At 44.3% G+C, this 17,827-nt stretch overlaps 2 protein-coding genes and 1 long non-coding RNA gene across 12 annotated transcripts in view; 2 read left to right on the top strand and 1 right to left on the bottom strand.

Annotated features, from left to right (window-relative positions):
* Positions 1-1,370: 1,370 nt before the first annotated feature.
* Positions 1,371-1,673, bottom strand: LOC118500890. Its single transcript, XR_004903471.1, has 2 exons — positions 1,584-1,673; positions 1,371-1,486 (listed from the first exon to the last, which is right to left on the bottom strand). It is a non-coding gene; the product is annotated as an uncharacterized LOC118500890 (long non-coding RNA).
* Positions 1,674-1,679: 6 nt separating this feature from the next.
* Positions 1,680-6,689, top strand: NDUFB8 (NADH:ubiquinone oxidoreductase subunit B8). Of its 2 annotated transcripts, none has more exons than XM_028511238.2 (5): positions 1,680-1,825; positions 2,089-2,215; positions 3,389-3,488; positions 3,908-4,063; positions 6,098-6,689. In XM_028511238.2, the coding sequence occupies exons 1-5, from the start codon at positions 1,741-1,743 to the stop codon at positions 6,188-6,190; spliced, it is 561 nt and encodes a 186-aa protein (XP_028367039.1). In that variant the 5' UTR covers positions 1,680-1,740; the 3' UTR covers positions 6,191-6,689. The 2 variants fall into 2 exon arrangements, with proteins under 2 accessions (XP_028367039.1, XP_035883053.1); XM_036027160.1 differs by having other exon boundaries at positions 1,707-1,825; positions 2,015-2,215.
* Positions 6,690-7,856: 1,167 nt separating this feature from the next.
* The window catches only part of SEC31B (SEC31 homolog B, COPII coat complex component), a 31,434-nt gene continuing 21,463 nt past the window's right edge, over positions 7,857-17,827 (top strand). For 4 of the 9 annotated variants that reach the window (XM_036027159.1, XM_036027158.1, XM_036027156.1 and 1 more), the window contains exon 1: positions 11,469-11,555. Coding sequence is in view for 4 of the 9 variants with exons in the window: in XM_028513397.2 (XP_028369198.1) it covers positions 11,477-11,555; positions 11,905-12,028 (203 nt within the window). In the remaining 5 variants the exon portion in view is untranslated. Of the gene's footprint in view, positions 9,006-11,468; positions 11,556-11,904; positions 12,029-17,827 lie in introns of those variants that run through there. The other 5 variants (XM_028513397.2, XM_036027153.1, XM_036027152.1 and 2 more) reach the window with 3 other exon arrangements.

Genomic DNA, 17,827 nt, shown 5'->3' with positions numbered 1-17,827 from the left:
AAAATAAAACCACAATTAGATATTATTCATATCCACTAGGATAGCTATAATAAAAAAGACAATAACAAATGTTTTTGAAAATGTGGACAAACTGGAACCTTCCTACACTGCTAGTGAAAATATAAGGAAATATAAAGTGGTGCAGCTTCTTTGAAAAGAGTTTTGTAGTTCTGCAGAAAGTTAAACATAGAGTTACCCTATGACCCAGCAATTTTACTACTCGGTATATACTCAAGAGAATTAAAAATATACATTCACATAAAAACTTATGTAAGAATATTAACAGGAACATTCATAATGGTCAAAAGTGGAAATAATCCAAATGTCCATCTATTGATGAATGTATAAACAAAATGTTATATACTCATATATTGAAATATTACTTAGGCATAAAAGGGAATGAAGAACCAAAACATGCCACTACATGGACAAACCTTGAAAATGTTGTGATTCCTTTTATATAAAATGTCCAGAATAGGCAAATCCATAGAGATAGAAAGTAGATTAATGGTTGCCAGGGGGAGGGGGTACAAGAAATATGCTAATGGGTATGGGATATTTTTGGGAGGGGTGATAAAATTTTTTTAAATTAGTGGTCATAATTGCACAACGTTGTAAATATAGTAAGATAACTTTATTATATAAAGTGGTGAATATTATAGTATGTAAACTATATCTTAACAAAAATATGTAAGTAAATTAAAACAACTCTGTTTTTTTTTAACCCAAACTAGATCAGGGCTTCCTATCAATTGAATGTGGGTAGTATCCAGTTATCCTGAACTTCAGCTAGTGATGCTCAGTTTAGAAGAGGGCAAGCTGCTGTGACTAATCTTCCCCCAAATTTATATACTGAACAGTATGTGTCAGTTTTTATTGCTCTGATATATATTTGAGAATGTCTTTAATAATGGATTCTGCTCCAAAACAGTGATGTGCATGTTTATACTGTGTAAACTATGCGAATTCCACGTGTGTAAATAAAATAAAAACATATTCATATGCAAACATAATAATGTCTCCCATTATTAAGCTAGTGTTTCTTCGTTGTATTCTGGTTTGAAAGGTATTTATCCAAGTCCTAGCAAATCTGGGGCTTTATGCGGGCTTCGAAAAGCCGCCTCTAGTGATAGGATTGGTTTTACATTTGTCGGGTTGAGGTGACTGGGACATCCATACGTAAACACGGACTGAAAACGAGGAGCCAATTCCAGGCTGATTTATCTGCTGCACCGCGCATCTAAGTGAAAGGGATCAACCAATTTGGAAAACGGAAAAAAACATGCAAGACCAAAGGCTGAATTTGAAGAATATCACGTCTGGGGATGAATGGAGCAAGTTCCAGTAAAGGAAAGGAAAAAAGCAAGCAATCAGAGATTAACACAGGCTCACTTTACTTGTACAGCTCCTGGAAGAGGTGGGTCAGCTGTCCACATGAGATGCTCAGGTCCTGAGTCCTCATTATCCTTGGATGTGTCTAAGTCAACTGAGGGAGAAAAAAGAGACACAACAATCTAAAATGTCAAAGCAGTGACCTGCCTGGTTTTCTCTCCTTCCAGTTTTCCCTCTCTGCCTCTATCCACTTGCACATCTTGCCTGTCTGGCTTCCCAACACGTTTAAGCCCTAGTTTAACCCCTAAAACCTTTTTTCATTCCCTGCTTTCCCGGTCGCGTTTGGCCCGGCTCAGCCACCGGAGAGCCCTTTGCGCATGTGCGGAGTGAAACGGGAGGAAGGTCAAGATGGCGGCGGCCAGGGCGGGGGTCTTGGGAGTCCGATGGCTGCAAAGGGCATCCCGGACCGTGGTGCCGCCGGGTGCACGGACAGGTCCGCGAGAACGGGCGAGGTCTCAGTCTGGGAAGGGGATGTCTGAGGGTTGTTGTGTCGGGGGGAAGATGGGTATCGTGGATACGGCGGCGGCCGTGTCCGGGCTGGGGGGCGGAGGTGGAGTTGGTATATCCAGAGAAGCGGGTAGAGGGTCTCGCTGGTACCTGGACGTCGCTCGGGCCTCCGCAGCCGCCGACGCTTGAAACCTTCGGGGCGGCAGGCAAAACCGGGTGCCTTCTCACCTGCCCTCGTCTGCCCTCCAGCTTCCCACATTACAAAGGACATGCTCCCGGGGCCTTATCCCAAGACCCCAGAAGAAAGGGCTGCCGCCGCCAAGAAGTATAATATGCGGTTGGAAGACTACGAGCCGTACCCGGATGATGGCATGGGGTGAGATAGAGAGGGTCCGCCCGCACTTTGGTAGTGATGGGAGAAGGCGGCTGGGCTGGTGGCTGGGCTCTGACCCTTTTCTACCCGAACCTTCCCATGACCTCTCAGAATCAATGGTGTAGGTGCTTTTGTCGGTAGGTGGGAGGGGGTGAGTGAGCAGCTGCAGCCGAGAGGACTTCAATTTTCTCCTTGGCTCGAGCTGTTTCCTCAAATGAGGAATCGAGATTTTAATAGCTCCCTTGAGGACCCCTGAATAGCAGAAACCTTCCTTGGCTCTATCCGGAGCGCAAGGTTTCATTTGGCTTGAGCATCTGCTGGGCTCAGGTGCTGTCGTCCAGGCACGTGACCAGGCAGGAACTGGACGCCTGTCATGCGAACCTTATTTGTAGATGGAGTACCCTATATTTGTGTATGTTTCTATTTTTAAAAACATTATTGCTCTTGGGGCTGTGGAAATCCTAGCAACTGTAAAGCCGATTAAAGTCAACTCCCTTACTCCAAGTGATGTCATTCCCCCACCCTTCCGCTCCCATAGCCACAGAACGGCTAATTATCTGAAGTGATTACCAGCACTCATTTTCTGTCCTAGCATCACTCTTTCTATTGTGGTCTCAGCTGCTCCTATTCATCTTGTTTCCCAGTCATTTTCTGTGATATATGTCTAGTTGTCGTCATTTCCTGTGTCTTTTATTGTGTTGTGGACAAGAGCAGCTTTAGTAGCCGTCTGTATAAGTTGAACCTGGATTTGTTGGGGAAAACCCACCTTAGCGAGAAATCTGTACCCTTTTTGTTTTTATTCCAATTAGCTGGGTGACTGTGGGTTCAGACCCTGAACTTGAGTTTCATTTTCTGTCTATTGAGGAAATTAGAGTGATAGATAATTAAATGCCTTTACAAAGCTAACGTGATAATATTATGTGACTTTTCTTTTTGTTGAAAGAAGGTAAGAAAAGCTAATGATATTACAACGTTTCAGAGTTTGACATGCACTTTTAATTACAATTTGGACTTCTGGGGTCAATGCTTAGTGACTAGAAATTGAGATCTTGATGTGAAAGTCAGTTCCTCTGTCCTTAGGTGAGACAGTTGGTCTTATCTTTGAGACGAGGAGACTCTGAATTGTCTGAGAGACAGTGCTCAGAGCCTCTTCCAGAAGTTCTTGCTGTCTCTCAGGTATGGCGACTACCCAAAGCTCCCTGACCGCTCACAGCATGAGAGGGATCCATGGTATGAATGGGACCACCGAGACCTGAGAATGAACTGGGGTGAACCGGTGAGAGAACCCTATCCCATTTAACCTTTCTTCCTTCTCTCTAATGTATTTCTGGGGATTCTTTCTTTAGCTCAAATAATATTTCTCTGCCCAAGTAATACTAAGGTTTTCTGCCCACGGAAGGAAAATCCATTGATCTGAGGCCTGAGGTTCCATGTTTGGCATTTAGAATGGGATTTCTGGGAATTAACAAGCTCTGTATTGTGAAAGTTGAAAACTTCAATGATTGAGCTGTCTCTGGTCAGCAAAACCCAGCTAGAAACTAGCATCTAGTCCTGGGAGCCAGAGTAATTTGGCTCTCAGCATATTGCCTGGGGCTGTAGAATGCTTTTGTCAAGCCTTGTAGCAGGCTCTGATCACTCTGGACTGCCTTTTGCAGGAAGAGCAGTATGTGACAGTTATCTGCCTTTCTGCCTTAGATTCACTGGGACCTAGATATGTATATCAGGAACCGTGTGGACACGTCCCCCACGCCTGTTTCTTGGGATGTCATGTGTAAGCACCTCTTCGGCTTCGTGGCCTTCATGGCGTTCATGTTTTGGGTGGGGGAGATGTATCCCTCCTACCAGCCTGTGGTGAGTATCTGAGAAGTGCTCCCTCCCTTAGGCACATTTACTTGGCACTGTTTCCTGAGGGAGTGAGGTCACTGGAATAGGGATCCAGCCAATATTAAGCTTGGTTTCCTGGTAAGGCCTATAGAGGGTCTTCACATTGGTGGGCATAAGTACCAGAGCACTGCTCCATGCCTGCATCTTGGGTCAGTGTGAGTGAGAAAAAGCAGTTAAGGACTCTGAGGAATGAGAACATGGAAGTCAGCCAGTCTCTAGAGTTGCCATTTGGGGATTGCACTTACCAATCATTTCACCAAGTGATCTTTGAAGGTAAGAGTTATGGGATCTAGAGTTGAAGCCTTTTCCTTTTTGGAGGTGTGAAGGGTACCTCCTAAGGGGTATTGGAAGGAATTAAAAATTTACTACAAGCATAGACAGTTATAATTTGGAGACTGTAAAAGACAGAAAAAAAATTGTCTAGCTTTGAGGAAATTGAATAAGGAGAAAATTGAGATAAATGACATCATAAGCAACATCTGAACATAAATATATATGAATTTGGCATAATTTTTGTGTGGGTATGTGCTAAGGGGTATGAAGTACTGTTAAAGAGAATGGTTAAACTGGATGCTAAAAATGACACACTTTAGATGGTGGGGAGAAGTTGGAGAGAACATTTGGGGCAAAAGAAAAACAGAATGAAGGAAGGAAAAGGAGAGTGAGTTAGCTGGAGTGGAATAAGCATATAAAATAATTCCTAGGTAACTATTGGTTACCTGGAGAGCTGCTAAAATTCAGATTCCTGGGCTCCACTTCCTGAGAACCTAATTCATTAGCTCCAAGTGGGATTCTAGAATCAGTACTTAACAACTTCATGGGTAATTCTGATGTCCTGGAAAATTATGTGTGGAAGCTAATGTGTTAAAAATTATTGTGAGGTGAGCTGATTAGTTAGGTTGGACAGCTTTTACTGCATTGCTAAGGGATTTGGCCATGATGGTATAGTAACTCATTACCTCAACAAATATTTTTGAAGCCCTGCGGTATACCAGGTACAGCCTATGGTAGGGGTTGGGGATACAGTGATGACTTGGTCTGCCTCTGGGCAGCCAGGAGCTATTTGGGTTTTTGAACAGGAGAATGACATGGTGAAAGCTAGGTTTTTAGGAAGATTAATCTGGGAGTGATCTACAGGATAGACTGTAAGGAAAGGAACTGAAAGCAGGGAAGCTGCTGTGTTTGCAGTTGGCTGCTCAGTGCTACCTCTGCAGAGGTAATCAATGTCCTGATGGTAGCTGGTATGTCTGTGTGCACTGACACGAGCCTTTCCACCAAGCCTCAGGGGCCCCAGGCTGGAGAGTGCACATAGGGCTGGTGTGAGCACTAACTTCACTTCAGGAGAGCAAGAAACACAGTGTGGCTCTTCCATTTTTCAGTTCTGTAAGCACATCACCCTTTTCTCCTCCCCTTGAGCTGTGTGCTCTGACAGCTGTTTGTTGGTAAAGCCAGCAGCCCCTAAAGCACGTCCCAGCCGTGTCTCCTCTGTGCTTTCCCCCACTGCTGCTCCTGCACGCCTCATTTGCTAGGCCACTTTAGTGGTGGAACCATTAGAGGCTGAGTGACTTAAAGGAGATTGAGTCTGTCTCGACCCCGAGAGAGAGTGGGATGGATGGATGCATCATCTCATTTAGAAAACTCTCCCTGGTGCTCTTCCTCGTTCTCTCTCTCTCGCTCTCTCGCTCTCTCGCTCTCTCAGCTCTCCATGGCTCGCACGCAGGCTCACTCACTCTCTGTCTCTCTGTCTCTCACACACACACACACACACACACATACACACACACACACAGGGTAGGCACCACTTCTCTTACAATCTAGGCTTTCTCTCTGCCTTGGGCTGGGCAGGGAAGAGGAGTGCTCTTCTGCCATTCAAGCCCAGCTGGGTCTGACCAGAGGCTACTGCATACCCATTGCTGTACGTGACTATTAAACTCAGAGTGGGATGTGGCCAGACATTGGCTGGATGCATGTTGTTCTTGCTGACCTGTGTTTTTTCCTTAGGCGCCAAAGCAGTATCCTTATAATAATCTGTACCTGGAACGAGGCGGCGATCCCACCAAAGAGCCTGAGCCGGTGGTTCACTATGAAATCTGAGGAGGCTTCCTGGACTTTGTGCCTCCTGACTGAGCCTCCCTCATTCCTAGAGATTTAACCTTAATGAAATACCTAATAAAATAGTGCTGTGGTATCTGTGCCTCATTTCCCCAGGAATAGCCCCTGCCGTGCGGAACCTCATCCTTTTCTCTTTTTTTCTGCCTGCTGTCTGCACACCCCTGTCCCCGCCTCCGCCCACCGAGATTGGAAGGTTGGGAGAATGGGGGAGCTAAGCACAGAAGATGTTAATTTGTTAACTCCACTGGGAATGTGAAAGTAGTTGAGAGGTCTGTTTGTATAGGTGCTATGGGTAGCTCCTTTTCTCATTTACAGAGTTGAGGAAGAAGGAAAATATGTTCCTGACTTTCCAAGTTGGAACTCCAAGTTGGAACAATTATTCCCCGTAAAAACCTTCTTAATGATAGTAGTTAGCTAACAAAACATTATACTCTAACATGTTGTAAGTATATTATAGAATAAATAGGTGTTTTTGGACTGGCCTAGGGCTGTGACTGCCTCTAATTTTACTTCTTACTCCAAAGCAACGTCTGAATTCTAGCTTCTTTTAAGCTAACATCACCTATATTTATGAATTAGAGGACAGTTCTGTGAGTTATCACCGACCCTATGGCTTTAATAATTCATCCATGCTCCCCTGTAGCCTTAGAAAGAGGAATGCCATGTTTCTGAGAGTCTCAGCACATCTGTTTTTAAGTGAACCAACTTAGTTATTTTCTTCCCTTTAGGGACATTTTCTTTAAAATCTATCTTTCTCTTCCCCTCTCTAAAACCTGACCCATAAAAAAGCATTACAATCATACTGCCTGAAAACCTGACCCATAAAAAAACGTACATTCAACAGACCTATAGAAGCAAGTTCATTCAAGTTAGATAAGGGGCCCTTTAGTGGTTGTCCAGGCAGTGACCTTTATGAGATCAGGGAGTGGATACAAAAGTGCCGTTATCTGGAACTTTCCACTGTCTTTCTGTGTCTTCATTCTCTGTCATTTAGAGCATTTCGTAATTGTTTAACAGACATCTGTGTGCCTTGTGTATCAGACACCGAACCAGCCAAAATAATTGCCCTCAAGTAGTTACCTGGAAGAGACTGGCAGTTAAAAAAAACAAGCTGGAATTTATAAGAGATGAGTGAATTGGGAGAAGAGCCACTTAAGAAAAAAAATGTCCTGCTTGAAACTGACCTTATGCCTTTGGTTCAAGTTTCTTTCAAAGCACTTCATCGGTGACACTTCTGCTTCATTCCCTAAATTGAGGTATTGCCTGAGGTTTGGCAATAAACCATGTTTATTTTTCCTCAGGTCTCATCCACTGCGGTGGTGCTAAGAAGTTAAAGGAATACTTAGGGAGTACATAGTACAGGGTGGGCAGGCACAGAAAAATGTCTTCTGTTTTGACTTGGACCATCCACATGAAAGGAAGACGGGTTGTGTCACGACTGGTGGGGGCTGTCAAGGTAATTGGTATACTCTGCCCCATGAGGCCCAGTTGGTTGGGCGTCACCCCACAAAATGAGAGGTTGACAGTTTGATAACCCATTGGGGCATGTGCCTGGGTTTTTCCATCTCTTGGGTTGGGGACACATGGGAGGCAACCAATCGATCTTGCCCTTCCCCTCTATCTAAAGATATAAAAAACAACAAAAAACTACCTCACCATCTTTGGAGGCTATCAGGGAGGAATGCGGTAGAATTCATGCATTAAATGGAAGTTTTGAATCAACTTAGATGTAAGATCTTCAGCTGCCTACAGGATGTTTTATTTGGAAATGCCCTCAATCAACATGAGCAATATATGTGACCTTTTCACGTCCCCCTCCAACTACTTTATCAGTCACAAAAGGCTGTCCAATTTTCTTTTATAAACATTGCCACTATATTAATCCAGGCTTTCTTCATCTGATACCTGGGCTCCATTAGTCTCCTAATTTGAGTTCTCTGTTCTCTCCCACAGTGGATCCATACTACTAGTCTCAAAATAAAATCTATATCTTAATGCGTCTGTACCTGTAATTTTCTATAACTCCCAAATATCTGAGTTGAATTGCTATTTCACAATCTGTAACCAGCCCACTCCTCCAACTATAGGTAGCCTCATTCATTCCTGGAATGGGAAATGACTGGGACGACTATTAGCAGGTTGGGCCCCTTCCTCCCTGCTGAGACATCACCTGTTTTGCAGCTCCAAGTTACAACACCTGTGTTACGTCCCTGAAACCTTGCGGGAAGCCTCTGGTCTACAGTACCTTGCCCTCCGCACATCTATAGTCCTTAGATCAACCAATAGTTTTGGGCAGCAGTTGCTGGGGCTACAGTGTGTCACAGCTATTTTGGCCTCAATTGCTTTTTTCAATTAGGGTTCTATTGAGAGCTCCTGGAGATAGGGTCGGCTCTTCTCCGCTTCAATAAGTAGATAATGAATTAGTACTTTCCCTTTTCAGAGGCTGGCTCCGGGCCCTAGCTCAAATTGAATAAACCAGAATTTACTGATGGTAGGACTGACCCACAGCGGCAGAACTGAACAATCATAGGACAGGTGAGGGAGGCCTACTAAAAGCTATAGTCCTATTACAACCCTCTCCGTGGGGACTGCCCGGCCCAGCCCGGCCCAGCCCGGCCCGGTCCGATTCTCCGCTCCCGGCGCGTGTGGGCTGTGTTGCCCTGCGATGCCTGCGGGCCAGGACTACTTTTGGCCCTCCACAGCCGCCGTCCACAACGCCCAGCAGAGCCCCGAAGCCCTTTGAGAAGACCCGCTCCAGCTCGCCGCGCCTGACCCCTGACCTGAGCTCTCCCGGCAGGTTGGTTTTCCCTAGGGGCCTGGGGGTTCCTGAGAGCAGAGACCGAGTTCGGGACCCGCAGCGCCCGTCCTCCGCCGGGAGAGCGCCGGGGGAGGGTGCCCTCTGCGGAGACCCCGGGCCGCCCCGGCTCCGGCCGGTGTGCCTCTCGCGCCCCCGCTGCGCCCTCCCTCACGCGGATCCGGCTCCACCTGCCGCGCCTGGTCCCTCTTTAGCGCCGCCCTCGCGCCTTCCCATCCGCCCAGGGCCCGGCACTGCTCCGAGTCTCTGGATCCTCCCTGGGAGGGAAGGCCAGTTATTATCGATGCCCCGCGCGCCGCGCTTTGGGGAAGGCCGGAGAGAAGCTCTCCTGACCGCCCCCCATCACTGCAATAGTCCGTTCAGCTCTTGGTTGAAAGGTCATAGCTCTCCCACCTTCAATACCCCGTCTCGCCCTCCTCCGGCCAGTCTGACCCCAGCGGAGGGCTTTTTTTGTGAGCAAATGTGTCTGAACAGAGTAGATTAAAAGCCCATTTTCTTAATTTTTAGACTGTCAGGATTGAAACACTTTCTGGAGTTTAGTTTAGACTGGTATAATGATTAAAAATACTGGGTTCTGGGGGCTCATAAGGGTTCACATCTTGACCTACCCAGTTTGTTTGTTTGTTTGTTTGTTTGTTTGTTGTAGAATGGAGATAACAACAGTACTTACCGGATAGAACCATAATGAGAATTTTATGAGTATTGCATGTCAAGTGCACAGTGCTAAGCAACTGCTACTTTTCTTAAGGGATCTTTCCCCAGAAACGTGAAAATGGTGTTGACCAGCAGGTGGCACTGGTCACTGTATGGTGTGTAGGGAGCGTGTCAGAAAATTCCTGATGTAGCCTCAAGGGCTCAGAGGCGTCCTGGCAATCTTGGCTACATTGTCAATTTTAAACTTTCTTTAAGTGGAAAGAAAGTACATTAGAGATTAAATAAACTATGTACTTCCTGTTTTTGTACATTAAAAGTAATGTGACTGTGGCTTGCTAAAGTAGGTTGCCGTAGGTCCCAAGTTTCTTCCCACAAGTTGTGTTACTTTTTCCCTCCTTTTCTGCTGCTTTATGAGCTTATTGGGATAGTACCTTGAATGTGCATTACAATTGGATTGGAAACCACAGAGTTGAAATGGATGTCTGCCTTCATTCAGCAAATATTATCAAGCACTTACTTTGTGTCAGACTTTGTTCTGGCACTAGTTATAACATGATGAACAAAGCAAACACTGCTAGCTCTCATGGAGTTTACTTAGTGGAGGAGACCGCCAATATGTAGGCGTATTGGAGGCTCATCCAATCAAAAGGAGATGAGAAGCTGAGCCCATCTTCTAAGGGGCTGAGAAGCTGAGCCCAGAAAGATGTGATAAGGAGCCAGTCATGCAGACAATGAAAGGAAGAACATTCGAAGTATAAAGAACAATTTGCAAAAGCTCTAAGGTGGGGAAAAGCCAGGAAATGCACAAAGGCTAATGCAGTTGGAGTAGAATGAATAAGGGGGAAAGTAGCAAGAGATAAAATGAAGTGGTAGGCTGGAGCCTTTGAACAGGGTCATAATAAGGAGTTTGAATTTTATTCTGAGTGTGATAGAAACCATTGAAAGATTTTAAGCATGGAACGCCAAAATCCTGTTTTTGATTTTAAAAGTTCGCTCCTGCTGCTGTGTAGAGAAGGAAGTGAGTGATGGTACGAGCATCAGGGACATGACCAGTTGGAAGATTATTGATATAATCTGGGTGAGATATGATGTTATCATCAAGTAGAGTGGTGGAGGTGGAGAGGGAGAAAAATAGACAGATTAAGATATTTTGGAGATAAAATCTGGAAGACTTAATAATGGATTAGAAGGGAATAAGGGAAAAGGAGGGAACCAAGAGTAATTTTCAGGTTTCTGGGTTGAGCAGTTGGGTAGATAGTGGTACCATTTACAAGATGAAGAATACTAGAGAAGAACAGATTTGGGGGGAGATGATGTAGAATAGAGAATTCCATGTTAGACAGACTAACTTTTAGGTATCAGCTATATCCGAGAGGAAATACTTGATTAGCAGTTGTATATAAAAACTCGGAGCTCAGAGGAGAAATGTGTATTGGTGATATAAACTTGAGAGTCATCCTCGTATGGATAATATTTGAAGCCAAGGGAACCGATAAGGTCACTGATTATCTGGTTTGATGGTTATCATCACTGTGGGGCCTGTGGCAACCAGTGTAATTGATTATCTTTTTGGATTTAAAGCATTATATTTTAGGAATTGGGTAATTGAACTGGCCTTAGAGATATGCAAATGGTCATGTGTTTGTCATCCTGTGTTGCCCTGAGGTGCCCTATCCCGTGATGGAGAGAAAGTAACAAGATCTTGAGTCCACAGGTGCTCCCTGGTTCTGGTCCTTAAGCTTGCTGGTTTCTATTTTCAGTGAGCTGAGGTCAGTTTTCTGCCACCTACAGGTCAGACCATGAAGCTGAAGGAACTTGAGAGGCCTGCTGTCCAAGTGTGGAGCCCCGCCAGCCAGTACCCTGTATATCTGGCTACAGGTATGGCGATACCGTGGACTAGGAGCCATGTGGAAACTCAGTATGCAGAATTCCTCATTGCGCATCAGAGGCTTTAGAGTCATGGGGCTGGCTCACAGCATGAGCAAGGGGACATTCGGTGTTTTTGGTACCTGGGGGCAGCCTTGGACTGTGGCTCAAGGCTAGGCACCTCATGCTTTTTTGCAGTTACCATTTGAAAACGGGTCTTTCTTTGCAGTTACCATTTGAAAAAAGGTATACTCAGTCTTTCCCTATTTCTCCTCCTCTCCACTCCCTACCACTTATACCTCAAATCCATGCATATTTTGTTGCTCATTCGCTGCTTTTTCCTAACTTTTCTTATGCCTAGGAACATCTGCCCAGCAGCTAGATGCCTCCTTTAGCACAAATGGCACATTGGAAATCTTTGAGGTTGATTTCAGGGACTCTTCTTTGGACTTGAAACGCCAGGGAGTCCTTTCTGCCTCAAGCAGGTACAATGTCTTGTGGGTATGAAGTGCTCATGGGTGTGGAGGGCAGATCCTGATGGGGAACCCCGGGGATAGTGTTTGCTTCTCAGGGCTCCTGAGGAGACAAGTGAGGGGAGAAGGACCTTTGCCAAGTTAGAGAGAAGTTAACTCTGGGTTCATTTGGCAAAACAATTTTAAAAACACCCACTCCTTCTGGTCAGCAGCAGCAGTGTTAGTCAGAATCATGGGATAGAGATGCCTGCTCCCAAGAGTACCTGATCTCTCTCTGAACCCAGAGATGTTGATTCCGCTTTCCCTTGGCTCTTGTGAAGATAAAAACCTTACCATGGTATCCCCCTCTTTTTCCAAAGGGAGGACGACAAATGATCCTCTCCTCACTGCTTTCAAGGACTGATTGGGTACTAGTGGATTTCATGGCTCTGGCAGGCATGGAGGACTGGCATTCACTTGACTTGCATTCGTTGAGCACATGTATACCTGCCAGGCACTATGCTAAGGGCTCTGTGTATCTTATCCATTCCTCAGAATGAGCTTAGACCATAAATAACATTACTCTCATTTCACATAGGAGGGAGCTAAAACGCTGAGAAGCTGGGATTTAAGTCTCTACCTGTCTAACTCCAAAGCCTACCTTCTTTCCATTACTCAGCTGCTCTTTTATAGGTTTTGGAAAGATGAAGCTTACAGTCTAAAGCAATGGACTCCAAATTTGTGTGCCATTGGAAGTATGTGAATATTTACTGTACTCAAGTTCTATATTCAATGTCAATAACATACATTTATTATTGTACTGTTAATAAAGTGTAATTTACATAATTTTTTAATTAAAAATGTCTTTTTCTTGTAGCTCAGAGAATTATCTTGCCGATCCCAGTTTAGAATGCATGTTCCATTCTCTTGGGAATTTGGGGGTGAATCTGAGAGATTAGTTAAGATTTTTAGAAAGAAATACCCTCTTCTTTATTTTCAGGGTTTAGTCTAGTAATGAAGGTTAGTTATTGCTCTCTTCTTCTTGAGCCCCTGTGCCACTTGATGACAGAACCTGTATTTTGCAGTTTTTTATGTCTCTTCGTATTTCTGGTATCTGTATCTTTTGAAGAACAGGCACTAGAGGGTTTACCAATAGTAATGAGGTATCCTTAGCCTCTAAGGGGTGAGCTAATTCAATAATGTTTATACTCTTGGAGTCAGGAAAAGGCGCAGTGGGCAAGGGGTCTTATTCTTGACCAGCCAAGCAGTTTTAGCACAGTAGTGGCTCCTTAGGCTTAGAGCTCCTTAAAAGGAGGCATATAATTGCTTAAGAAACCTTGAAATTGAATCCTAAGATCCACATGGGCAGAGATTTTTTTGTTTTATTCTCTAGCACCTAGAACAATTCTTGGTATTGGGTGCTTAATAAATATTTGTTGAATGAATAGTTGATAAAAGGAACTTCTGGATTGCTAAACTGAGCATTCTGTCCACCACTTCAGTTATTGTAAGTCTTTAGTTAGTCCAAGAGCTTTACAATGGTGATGATCTGTTTGCTTTTCAACCAACTGCGTTGAAGGGACCCTTTTTGAAATGTTGGTACTAAAGGAGGGAGTCATGTACTTCACCTCATACCTTGCTCCACCCTGAAGGGATTTGTGGGCTGTAACCAAAATAAATAGTATAGTTAATACTATTTATAGTATTTCATCTTTACTTTTTTTCCCCACCTCTGTAATTGTTTCTAAAGATTGGTTCTCATTCCCAAAGACCTAAGGGGTTACTTTTGTACCATCCTGTTGAGTCCTTTTGGAAGAAATCCTCTCGGACACCCTGGGGTCTAAGACACCTGCTTCTTTCTGTTCAACCTACGTTAATTCACTTCCCCAAAGTCAGTATCACAAGCTGTTGACCAGAATGATCAGAGTAGCTGGAGGGCTACGCATCCTTTGCTTTATGCTTTCTTCTGTTTTTTTCTTTTGTGCCGTCCTCTGTGTGAGTTAGGTGGAAAGCAGAGCTGTGCTGGGTTGCAGCCTTGAGGAAGGCTCTGTGACTTGGGAGTGGTCTCAGGTTTCCTCCCTGGTGTATGAAGAAGAGGCTTTATAGTGTCCCAGGTTCGATTCCCAGCCAGGGTACATTCCTGGGTTGCAGGCCATAACCCCCAGCAACCGCACATTGATGTTTCTCCCCCCCCCCTTCCCTCCCTAAAAATAAATAAATAAATAAATCTTAAAAAAAAAAAAGAAGAGGCTTTACAAGATGACTTCTAAGAACATGCTGAGCTCAAAATTGAGGTCTTAGTTTCTTTTTCTTTTTCTGTTTCTAGGTTAGTCTCCTTTCTTTTCCCCTTTATTGTTTTAAAACTGCTCCTAGAGTCTCTTCATTATTAACTAAACATATACTTTTCAAAATCTTCCCCTTTCCTTTGCTTGCCTTTTCACCAGACCCACGCCTCAACCACATTTGAATCCTGGCAATCCGCTTCTCCTCCATCCGTGATGCATCAGAGAAACACCCATTTAGAAATACCCAACTGAAGGGAAGTGTTCTGAAATACCTGCGTGGATGTAGATAAGGGACAGCCTCAAGCTGTAAAAAGACGGAAGAGAGTGCATGGATAAATGTCGCTGGATGCAGTCAGGATCAGCATGCATTAGCATGTGCACTGAAGCAAGCGATGTTTGACTTGTTAGATGAATCTCACTCAAGAAGAAAGGGTTTGGGGAGCATAATATGCAGCTACTGTGGCTGAGTGATGTCAGAGGCCTCTGTGTGATCTCCTCTCCCGCTCTGTCTACCCTGAGGTTCTAGATCTTTGAGTGGCCTCTGTGTGACCCATCCTCTAGGGACATGGAGAAAGTAGGTAATCGGTCCCCCAGTACTTTTATCTCAGTTCTGTCTTCTTTGGGAGCACTTTGACCTATCTTGGTGCCTGTGTGAGGGACAACACCAAGCAGAAAAAAGATCACTTTGTATACTTCCCTTAGTTTTCCTGTTTCTAAGACTTGCCTTCTCTCTAGAAGACACCAAGATCACTGAATAGAGAGAGCACATGCTTTGCTGTTGGACAGACCTGGGTTCAAATCCCAGTTTTTCCATCTACTATCCTCTTAGGCATATTATTTAACTTCTGTGGCCCTGTTTTCTCTGCTGTAAATTCAGGATATACAAAGTGGGGGACCTCCCATAAAAATTCCAGAATTATCTTCTAGAGGGCAGGCTCTTGTAGTAGAGACTTTCCCCGCTGGGTGAGTGTTCTAAGAACCCATCTATATCAGTGTCCCAGCTGGTGGTGTTGTGAGAGGCTGCGTTTGGCTTCAGTGAATTTCTTTTGAAGACTTTTTCAAAAAAGTTTTGCTCGTTTCATGATGAGTGATTTAGGAGCACACCTGCCCACATCCCACTGAGTGTTGAGCAGTGTTTGACCAAAAATGGCATGACCCTGTGCCACACCTTCCCTGTCCACCCAGTCTCTCCCCAGTGACTTTTTTTTGTTGTTTCCATGGATGAAAAAATTCCTCAAAGGAAAACATTTTGCCAATGTGGAAGAGATGAAACAAAAAATGGCAGAAGCATAAAAGCATCAGAATCAAGTTCAAAACTGTTTTGAGTGGTGGAAAAACGTCTTGATAGGTGTGTTGTATCAAGGGGAGAGTACTTGGAAGGTGACTGAAGTGTAAACGTGAGAATAAATACACAATTTTTTATAAATACATTCCAGGATTTTTTGGATTCCCTTTGTAGAGCAGGCACGTAATAGCCCGGCACATACTATGCATTCAGGAGAGTGGTTCTTCTCTCCGGCAGCCACTGCCCCACTCCACTGTCTTCGTGCTCTAGCTCGGAGCACTGCCTTCGCCGCTCCCTGTGACTTTTAAGGGAACTTGGAGTTCCTCAGCTGTTTTGGATTAGATGTGGACAAACTCATTTTCACTGTAGTTCACTAACACACGGCTGGGATTTTTCAGAGCAAGCTTTCTAAGCAAATAGAAGCAAAATCCAAAACAAAGAAGTACATAAAGTATGGAAGTAAGTATTTATACAGTGCATATTCCTAATTGTAAGGTAACTAAAGCTTGGCCTCAGATGAGCTTAGCTGGTAGGAAGTTCTGATCTCACAGGCTTTAGTTTATCCTCTTCAGCCTTGTCTTTTTTTTAATCATTTTTTAATTTTTCAGTTAGAGTTGACATATGTTATTATATGAAGTCTATCCAAAACTATTCCAGCCATTGTTAATATAACAAAAATGGTTTGCATGACATCTGTGTAACCTGGCAGTCAAGGAGAATGGACTGGAATGCACATGCATGAACAACGACAACTTCACTACACTAGTTATTGGGGGCGGTAGACACCATTGAGTGAGCGTGTGTTCTGTGTAGCCATCACATTCAAAATGACTGAGTGAGTAGAGCAACGAATTTGCATCAAATATTGTGTTAAGCTTGAATATTCCTCCGCAGAAACTATTTGGATGATTCAGAGGCTTTTGGGGATGATGCAATGAGTGCAGTGCAAATAAAAGTGTGGCACAAACACTTCAAAGATGGTTGAGAATCTGTTGAAAGTGATCCATGTTCTGGAAGGCCTGCAACAAACAGAACACTGAGAATATTGAATGTGTGTAGGCTGAAGTCAACAAAGATCAGCAACTGACAGTGCGAGAACTAGAAGCTGATCTGGGGCCTCCAAAAGCCACTGTGTCTGACATTTTGACGTAGGATCTTGGCATGAAACATATAGTGGCAAAATTCTCTACACAACTTGCTACCAGAGCAACAGAAACATGGTGCTGCAGTTGCTAATGACTCGATTGAAACCTCTACCAATGAACCAGATTTCCTCATGAAGGTCATAACCAGAGATGAATCACGAGTCTATGGCTATGACTGGGAAATAAAGGCCCAGTCATCCCATGGAAGTTGCCTGATTCTCCAGGCCCGAAGAAGGCACAGCAAAGTTGCAGCAAGATCAAGAGCATGTTAACTGTGTTTTTTGATTGGGAGGGTGTTGTCCATCACAAGTACACCCCTCCAGGCCAAACAATTAATGAGTACTACCTCGATGTTCTCATTGATTAAGAGATGCAATAAGATGAAAATGGCCACAGCTTTGGACAACTGGTGATTGGCAGCTTCATCACAACAATGCACCTGCTCATGCATTGCATCTTGTGCAGTTTTTTTGTGAAACATCAAATCACCCAGGTGACTCAGGCCCCCTACAGCCTAGATTTGGTGCCCTGCAACTCCTGGCTTTTCCCAAAACTAAAATCACCTTTGAAACGGAAGAGCTTTCACACTGTCAGTGAGATCTAGGAAAATATGATGGGGAAGCTGATGGCCATTCCGACAAAAGATTTTTCAGAGTATGTCAAATAGTGGAAGAGATGCTAGGAGAACTGTGTGAAGTCCCAAGGTGCCTACTTTGAAGGGGACTGAGGTGTCATTGTCCTATGTACAATGTTCCTTGAATGTCCTTCAGTAAATGTCTCTATTTTTCATGGTACATGGCTTGAATAGGGCTTGATTAGTTTCTAGCCTTGTCTTTTGACTTTCACCAGGAGCCATGAGCTGGGTGTTAGGGCTGGTTCTATCTTTGTGAAGTTCAGCGTCTTCCCCATTGTTGCAGACCGGTATGCAGCCTGATGTATCCAGTACAGTGGTTTTCAACCCTGGCTGCTTGTTAGAATCACCTGGAGGGTCTTGCTAGAAATTTAGGTTATGAGCTTCTGTGTCTGGAAATTTGCTTCACAAGAATCAAAGAACCTGTATTTAGGTGCCACCCCTCCTTCTGTGATGCCCTGTGGTCTCCATTGTTGCCATCATTAT

The sequence above is a fragment of the Phyllostomus discolor genome, chromosome 5 (assembly GCF_004126475.2).
Source record: "Phyllostomus discolor isolate MPI-MPIP mPhyDis1 chromosome 5, mPhyDis1.pri.v3, whole genome shotgun sequence".
Lineage (NCBI taxonomy): Eukaryota > Metazoa > Chordata > Mammalia > Chiroptera > Phyllostomidae > Phyllostomus > Phyllostomus discolor.
The sequence above is the reverse complement of the archived record's forward strand: the minus strand, read 5'-3'. Positions and strand labels throughout refer to the sequence as shown.